We start from the raw sequence: 9,092 nt of genomic DNA, 5'->3' as shown, positions 1-9,092 counted from the left end.
GTAGTTAAAGAGGAAGTCAAAAATGGTCTTTAAAATATGCCCTCACTACGCTAAACACAGCATTGTGGTTCGTGGTTCAGAATAAAATCACCTGTTTTTGTCCAACTCATTGGCCGACTGCAATTTAACATCACAGTTGTTCAGGGCTCAGATAACAACCAATCACGGCTCACCTGTTTTCTGAGTCTGGTCATGTGACGTTCACAAGCTGAGCCGTGATTGGTCGTTACCTGAGCAACTGTGATGTCATTTTCAATGGACGGCAAGTGGCAAAATGGCCGTCTCTTGAGATCAGGGTTATTATAGTTTGGGAATTTTTCATTTTAATTAGTTTTCAAGGCTGCTGCTAGATGACGTCACTTTTGTGTGACACATTTTCAAATATCCTTATTTCAGTTAAAATCCAAATAAATCATCCCCAAAGGCTCATGCATTAAATTGATTACTAAAGACTAAAACAAAGGGCATTTTTTCTATATCTAGTTAATTTTCGTTTTTTTAAAAAGCATTTTTGTTTTTATTTTATTTCGTTAACGAAATTGTTTTTTGAATTTTAGTTTTTTTGGTTAGTTTTAGTTAACTAAAATAACCTTGCTTGAGATGGATAAAAAAGTGTGGATTTTGCTGCTTAATTCATATTCCACAAGCACAATATTAATCAGAATACGCATAGAACGTATCATTCTAAATAAACTTGTTGGCAATCTTTTTATTTAGCTTTCCTTTGCTTGATTATTCATTTTCTGATGATTTTTTTTTTACCCTTACTGCTCTATTTATAAACAGGTATCTCTCCTTTCCTACCGTGCGATGTGCATACACTCAGGGCCGACAACGAGGCGCTCTAAAGCAGCCACGTCCGCAGATTTGAGGAAGATGAAACACACAAAAATCGTGACAAAGCGTTAAAACGCTTTTACCCCAACAAGTTAGTACAACAGAAGGTTTTCAGTCTGCAATTATCTTTAACCATGTATCAACATTTCTCTGAATTTACCTTACAGCACTTCTACTTTACCACATTAAAAAAAATTATTATTATTATTTTTTTTTAAGTATCGCCACCTCTGCACTAACACCTCCAACACAAACATGCCAAAACAATGTTTTTAAAGCATTTAATTTGTACATTTTGTACAGAAAGGGGAGGAGGGGGGAGAATCACTAACCTTCAGTTGTGCAGTGCAGTCATTAATTAGAAAGGAGATTCAACAGGTTCCACATGTAGAACGACTTCTAAAACAAAACTAACAGTGAAATCATTCAAAAATACTGTGGAGAATCCACCATCTAAATCAGTGGTGTCAAACCCATATGGAGCTCAATCAGGCCCGCAAGTACAAAAAGACGTTATTGTTGTGCGAAGAATTGTCATTTAGGTTTTGAGAACTATTGTGAAAGTAGAACATGGAGTGAAAAAAAATTCTAGATCTTTATCAATTGATTTCCTTTTAATGTGCGATAAAGTGGAACCCGGCGTAGTCATGGTTTGGCAGTCGCAAATTCACCTTCAGCAGTCCCTTGCCTTGTCTTGTAAACAGATTCAATGTCATTATAAAGCTTTTCAATTGTTGTTCAATTGACGACGATAACGAGTAGGACACCACTGATATTAGTTATGATCAGAAATACACACACGCGCATGCACGCAGGAATCATTTTTCAACGATTTCAATGAAGAACAGACACTCTGCATGTGAAACGTCAACAGAGGTCGAGGCACGCCCCCTTGGCGAGCGCTCCGCCTCCATGTTCATATGCTACAAAAAAAAAAAAGGTGCACGGCGTTAGTCTCGTGGCTGTACGTCCAGAATGGATTCGGCCAGGCCGGTGAGTTTGCAGTCCTCCAGCGCTTTGACCAGCCGGCCCAGTTTGGCCGCCCGTCCCTCCGCCTGGATGAAGCGGCTGAGGAGCTGATAGGCCTGCTCGTACAGGCCCTCCCTGGCGTACTCGTAGGCCAGGTTGTCAATGGCCGTATCCTTCAGCGCGCGGCACTCCCTCCCCAGGGTCCTCCCCACGTGTTTCCACTGACGACCCACTCCATTAGCGAAGCTCTGAACATCTGCCGCCGTCAGCACTCGGTCCTCTGATGGAAATAAAAACATCGACGCAAACTGTACTTAATTGTGATTACGTAAACAGAGGGTTTACGAACAAACACCTCCCAACCCGTTATGGTTTGAAATGCTCTTTAAACTCATGGGAAAAGTTTTAAAAGCTGCTTTATACAGTGAGAGTCTATTACATACGCTTACAAAAGTAATCGAGTAGCACTCTATCTACCAATGTTTAGATAACATGTCATAATCGTAATAACATAATAATAACATAATTTAAAATATAAAATGAAAATTTACGTTTTATTTGACAACAAAAATTTTAACAATTTAATTTGTATTATTAGTAAAATACATGTCTACACATTGTATTTTTTGTCATTACTGTGAAATATTGATTAGGAAATTTAAAGAAGTAAACTACAATTTAAATATAACATTCGGAAATGCCAACTAACGGAGTATTGATAGCGTACCTATTGATTGAAATAATAAATGAGAAGTTCCTCACCAGTTACTCAGTAATCGAGTATTTTTTTCAAAGAGTACTTAAGTACATGTAAAAGCACAAAGTAGTCCTCCAAATTACATTTGGAGGACTACTTTGTGCTTTTACATGAGTCATATTCTAAAGTAACAGTAAAAAATCCCCAAATTATTGCAAGTTAATTCTCTTAAAATTACAACTGTTTTTCTCATAATATTTAGATTTTATTACAAGAATATAATATTTTTTTGCCATCATTTTTTTTTTTTGCAACCCTCTTGAAATTGTTTTTTCCTAATATCGAAAATTTAGTGTCATAAAATGACAACCTTCAACTTTATTCTTGTATTACATTTGCTGGTATTTGTTTGGGTTGAGGGTCGGTTTTCGTAGCTACTACTTTAGCCTCCATCCCACTGAGGGGTCAATGTTTGCGAGTGTTTTGGCGAAGGCAGTTAATTCGCGCCCCCATCAGGGTTCGTTCAAGGTTCGCAAATGTTAGCTAAACGTTTGCCTAGCGCTTTAATCTTCCTTGTTTTGTACGTGTTTTGAACATGTTTAAAATCTCCTCGCAACATGAAAAAACATTAAAACTCTAGAATAGATGAATGTCGGCAAACGTTTAGCAAACGTTGCGAACATGAACAAACCCTGACGAGAAATCAACATTCGCTTAGCGTCACAAACGTTTGCCCCCTCAGTGAGAAACGGGCTTTAAGCCCTGGTTTGATCCACGGTGAATATGACAATTCGGTAGAAAGCTGGCAATTTCAAATTAATGCAATCCACATAAATTATCTGCTGGCATGCCACTAATCTTTAGATTGTGACCATCAATTCATAAATGGTTGGATTAAAGATTCATCTGTCAAACTGCGCAGAGTTTGTGTGCTGCCAGCAAAATAAACATACAACAAATACAGCAGATGTTCACTGACATTACTAAATATTACATTACATGGGTTCTTTCAAGTTTTGGAATATTACAGGCCAATGTGTGTGTGTGTGTATTTTTCAATAGCAGTTGATCAGGTTATGAGAACAGTGAACCCCCGCATTCTCACAAATTCTTCTCTGAAAATTTGCACTGTGGTTTATGTTTAAAAAAAAAAAAATCAACCAGAATGACCAGGTATTGTTTTGTGCTCAGGCCAAAAACATGTCTAATATAAAACTATTGCTTTGGCGCCATGTTGTGCCAATAAAGCTAGGGAATGAGTGTCGTTTCACCCACCTGTTAAATATATATATATATATATATATATATATACTGTATATATATATATATATATATATATATATATATATATATATAATTTTGTGGCATCTACAGGAAATTATCTTTTTAGCATCAATTACTCGCACATTGTGTGTTTTATGTCGGAAATACAGCGCTCCACAATGTTGTATTTTATAAAAACATACAGTAGAGCCATAATTAAATAGAATTCAACCGTCTTCGTCACACTCACAAGACTTAAAAGAAGCCCGGGACTCACCAAACACTTTATTCTGAAACCTGAAGCAGTTGCTGGGGACTTGCTGTATGAACGGGATCTGCTGGGGTGGAGGAGACCCGAGAACGTCGCGACGCAGCCGCTCCTCCAGCCGATCGATCTCTTCGTCGCGCAGGCGTCCGGGCTGTCAGGAAATAAGAGGAAAGATGCTCCAACGGCCACAAACTTGTAACAAAAATATACAGTGCTACCAGCGAGCCGGGCTCACCCACACCAGGTGAACATCTGCTATATAGACAGACCATATCAAACTTTTTTTCCCCATCTAATATTTCCCTTCACACATACTTAAAACACATTTAAACTTATTACAAAAAATACATTCTGAACATACATCTCTTACGCTGTATGTAATTTGTTTGCCGTGTTGATCTGGGAGCTTTAAATGGCACACATTTGTGTCATCATTCAGTGGCGCGCATGAGTGGACCCCATGTGATGGAATCTTAACACCAGAGTTAATTAACATATTTTTAACTTGAAGGATTGAGTTCTGCTTTTACCGATTTATTTTTTACTTGAGTATCTGTACTTCTACTTAGGTCAGGGGTCTGCAGCCTGTGGCTCTTTAGTACCTCTCCTGTGTGCTCTCAGGTCACTAAAAAATAATTAGCAGTAATTGATATATTTTTTACATTTTTATTTTTTTAGATAAAATAGTATTTAAATGAATAAATGATTAAATAAAAATAATAGGGGTGTGAATTGCCTAGTACATGGCGATTCGATTGGTATCACGATTTATAGGTCACGATTCGATTCAATACCGATTAATCCCGATGCGAATCTATAAATTGATTATTGCCCCAAAAAATTGACTCAAATTTAGAAAATACTAATCAGTTAACTTGTACATGTACACTGTAAGATTTGTATGAAAATATATTTATTTATCTGAAAATTCAGGCTTATAATTGAGCCACTGCATTTAACAAACAGGTTGCAGTCTGGTTCATGTTTGAACAGCACTGAAATAAAATATTAAGGCTTAATGTTCCATTAATATAACGTTCTTCCAGGCTTAATGTGTGAATCTAAACCCCAAGTAAGACGTTTTGTTGAATATTCCCATAAAAAAAATCTGGTTTAAAAATCGATTCGGCTGCATATCGAATCGATTCGAGAATTGCGCGCTGTAATATTGCGATATATTGCTGAATCGATTTTTTCTAACACCCCTAAAAAATAATAATAATTATATATTTAAAAAATGGCAGAAACCAAATTTATAAGTTGTCAGAAAAATTAGACGATAGGTAGATGAAAAGTTGAAAAAAAAATACAATAAAATGCCCAATTGCCAAATATGTCAGAGATTTTTTTTTTAAAGGCAGAAAAGAAAACATTCAAAAACTAACCATAAAATGTCCAAAAACAAGAGAAGTCAGAAAATTAAATACAAGTGTCTTTGGAATTGGCAAAAAAAAAAGTCCGCAAATTGAATTTTTTTTAAAAGTCAGAAAACGTTCAAAAAATAACGATAAAATGTCAAAAAACAAAACAAAAGAAGAAATCCTGAAAAATACCATAAAATGCCCACAAAAATGTCTGAAAATTGATAGCAAAAAAGGCAGAAATAATGTCCAAAAATAGCCACACGTCCAAAAAAAGGAATAAGAGATGCAGAAAATGACCATAATGTGTCCATAAAATTGCCAAAAAGAAAGAAAGGCAGAACAATATAAAAATTTATGAAAAATGAAGTGTAAAACATTACCAAAAATAAAAATCCAAAAACGAAAGACGAAAGGTAGAGGAAAACAAATCTCAAAGTAATGGTTGCTGCATATTTTTGTTATGGTACCGCTCTAATGAGCTCTTGGGCCCTCACAGTAGTATGTCTACTTTTGCTACCCCATAAAAAAACAAATATGCATACCGGTGACTGTTGAATTTGCTGCAGACAAAGCTCCAGCTTGTCCAGACATCGATCCAAGACGTGCGTCCCGGCTTTGAGCTGGGTCTCCACGGTGAACTCTTGCGCCAGAGCGAGGAGCCGACAGGCGTGCTGGGAGATGGACTGACGCACGGCCCCGGAGCTGTAGCTCTCCAGGAACTGCTGACACGCTACTACGTCCACAAACTTCACCTCCACTCCGAAGAAGGGATCGGCATCGTGAAGCTTTAGGATCTCGCACCCGTCCAGACCTCCGGCGGAATCTGACCGTGAAACACACTCATTGAAATAAAGGCGACATGAACCAATTAATATAGCGTTACGCAGGATGTACAGTATCTCATGAAAGGAATTATACTTAGGTTAGGTTAGGGCTGCAGCTATAAAATATATTTTTAGAATTGAGTATTCTATTGATTATACTTTGTTAAAAAAAAGTTCATCTTGTCTTCTAATTCAAATACAGTATATGTGAGGTGCAGTTGTTATTTATATCCACTTGAAGTCCTCTTCCTCACATTCTACTCCAACTGTGACTTTGAGTGTGTATGACTGGGCTGGTGAGTGACGTGGGTGTCAGCAATTGAGTGCTTATTTTCTTACTGTTTGCTCAAACTCTGCTTCTTTATGTCCAAGTACTTATTTTACTTTTACAAATATCTAAGGGGTGTGCTCACGTTTTGAGACACTGTACATTTCTATACTGTACTGTAGGTTCAAATTAAAATTTTCACTCATCACCTATGAGAGTCAGTTTGATGACTTTGTAAAGGATGAACTTTCCCTCCTCGTCTTTGTAAAGCGAGAGCAGGTTTGCATCTGGACAAAGTGACTGCAGAAACAGAACGGCACATCCTGTCCAGGGTCCTCGATCCAAAACCTTGTCTGCCATCCTATGGATATGGAAACAACCACATGATCAAGTCAGTCTAATCTTCCCAGGGCCAGGATTATTACATAAATATTGATTCTGAACTGCTTCGAATGATGCACTGTCTGTGGCAGTTGACAGTTGCGTGTCATTGTATTGCATTTTTTTGTATCGCATTGATGGTTTCTATAATTATGACGTGATAGCGGTGGTATTAAGAGGTGGATTAAGTTGAGTAAGTCCCCACTGAAGGCCCAGGTATCAAATGCACAGTCCGTCATTTCCTGTAGTGGAATGAGGCTACCCGCTCGCAAAAGCCTCATCCCACCTTTTCCCATCTTTGCCCCGGCCTCCTCTTGCAACCTTCATTACATAAAAATGTGTTTTAATCTGAAGACTCTCTGGCCTCCCTCCTCTACACTGGATGAACCGCTTCATTTACGCCCTCTCCATGCACAGGATGCAGAAGGCGTCGCATGGAAAGAGCATCATTTGAGCTGGATTATGCACATCCTCATATTTCACTAATACACAGTACGCTTGACTCTTGGGTCTGTAGGAATCTCAACAACTTAACCAGTATTTAATTATATGCAATCTAATCTACCGGTGCTCTGAAAGTATACTGCGAGATTAGTTCAGCAGCGGTATGAGGATTAAATGATCATCGGGAGCTTAAAATATATCATTCAGCGTTTGCTGCCAAAAAGACAACCTCTACTGTTCCTGCCTGGACAGTCTGCTTAGCTGATTGGGAAGAATGCTCCATGTGAAGTTTTGTTCCAACTAATTAGTTGTGTCATCTCATTCTGATGGAGTTAGGATTTCCTTTATATCTGGTATTACAAACTAGAGAATTGTAACTTCTGACGGTGGGGAAACAGGTGATGTTACTGCCATTATTTCCCATCCATTTATCTTGTATAGCACTTTAGGGTTGCACTCAAATTCATCCACACCTATAGACAACTTAGATTTCACACAGGAAGGCTGGTGTTGAATTTCCAACCCCCAACTACTAAAACTACTGGGGCACTACTTGCAACAGACATTATTTTTGCAATGACAAATTCTATGTAATCCTGAACTAGACAGATTCGTCAACCAACATTTTCATCTCTACTTCATAATGAAAACAATCATTGACTCCTCCAATTAAAGTGTCAAACACACATAATCAATATCAACAACTAGGTGTGTTATACTGTACATGTTTTTTTTTGTTTTTTTGCCAGTATGGTACAGTACAGTAGTTGATATATTTTCTAAATGTTACAGAGGCTTCCAATAACATACTTAAAATACTAACACTATACTTTAGCCTCCTAGAAAAACAAACAAAAATGGAATATTTTACCCTACTAAAAAAGAGAAAAGGCACTATGGAAATTAAGCTTTATGCATCAAAAGATCCCGGACCCAAACCAGTCTGAATAAGATTGAAATATTTTTTATATCCATTTATATGGATTTCATTTTCATTTTTAGTTCTGGAAAAATAAGACCGAAATGTTCGTTTTATTGAAATTGTAGCATTAAATGTGTTTAAAAAATGATTTACAACTAATAACATCACTAGGGGTGAAAGTTACACTAATGTGACTGTTGTAGAAAGTTTAAATACATATAATGTACAGTATTTACTTGTAGTTGTTTTGTTGATAGTCAGCAGTTGAGACACAACAGGAACAACTACAACACCGTAAAACTTAGTCAACGAGACAGAGGGTGAGAATCAAATGTAATTTTACGAGTGACTAACACAACAGCGTTTGTAGCACTTATTCACTGGGCCGAATATGCAACGTAATTGTTTACTAAAATGTACGCGAACTTACCTAAAAACTTTTGTTATACTGTCCGGTGACGCTTCCTCCTAAAGCTAACCTACTGATACGGTAATCGCATTCTCCCGTCCTATTGGCTAAAGGGGGGAAAATAAACCATTCTGATTGGTGAATTCCTACTCAGGGAGAGGCAAAAACCGGAAGGAAGTGGATTTTTTTCCGGCAAGAAAAAAAAACTCGATTAAAAAGTAGGGCAGCAGCGCCATTCATTCTGGGTTATTTGCAGCTACCGATAAATAACGTATAAATGTTTCATGAGAGGCAAGATGTAGATGTATTCCCTCTCTTTAATACAACTATGAAATGATTAGACCAGACAATTATTGTCATGCACTCTATTTTAAAACCAGAATGGAACTTCCATGTCTTAATTTTAACCTCTTATTACAGTGATTCACAAAGTGCTTTATTCATTT

The 9,092-nt window shown here is 37.3% G+C and overlaps 1 protein-coding gene across 2 annotated transcripts; it reads right to left on the bottom strand.

Moving 5' to 3' along the window:
• Positions 1-1,104: 1,104 nt before the first annotated feature.
• On the bottom strand, positions 1,105-8,774 carry tradd (tnfrsf1a-associated via death domain). Of its 2 annotated transcripts, none has more exons than XM_077562674.1 (5): positions 8,668-8,774; positions 6,700-6,851; positions 5,941-6,221; positions 4,044-4,185; positions 1,105-2,086 (listed from the first exon to the last, which is right to left on the bottom strand). In XM_077562674.1, exons 2-5 carry the CDS (start codon positions 6,848-6,850, stop codon positions 1,788-1,790), a joined length of 873 nt encoding a protein of 290 aa, XP_077418800.1. In that variant the 5' UTR covers position 6,851; positions 8,668-8,774; the 3' UTR covers positions 1,105-1,787. The 2 variants fall into 2 exon arrangements, with proteins under 2 accessions (XP_077418800.1, XP_077418801.1); XM_077562675.1 differs by having other exon boundaries at positions 6,700-6,854; positions 8,670-8,736.
• Between the last annotated feature and the right edge of the window lie 318 nt (positions 8,775-9,092).

This window comes from Vanacampus margaritifer, chromosome 4 (assembly GCF_051991255.1).
Source record: "Vanacampus margaritifer isolate UIUO_Vmar chromosome 4, RoL_Vmar_1.0, whole genome shotgun sequence".
In the NCBI taxonomy this organism is placed as follows: domain Eukaryota; kingdom Metazoa; phylum Chordata; class Actinopteri; order Syngnathiformes; family Syngnathidae; genus Vanacampus; species Vanacampus margaritifer.
Note: the sequence above shows the minus strand (reverse complement) of the source record. Positions and strands in the feature narration are given on the sequence as shown.

Excerpts from the sequence above, each read along its gene's own strand:
- tradd (XM_077562674.1), bottom strand. The coding sequence starts at position 6,850 with ATGGCAGACAAGGTTTTGGATCGAGGACCCTGGACAGGATGTGCCGTT. Across the intron at positions 4,186-5,940 it reads AGCAAATTCAACAGTCACCG|CCCGGACGCCTGCGCGACGA; the intron begins GTATGCATATTT and ends ATTTCCTGACAG. Across the intron at positions 2,087-4,043 it reads GTTTCAGAATAAAGTGTTTG|AGGACCGAGTGCTGACGGCG; the intron begins GTGAGTCCCGGG and ends TATTTCCATCAG.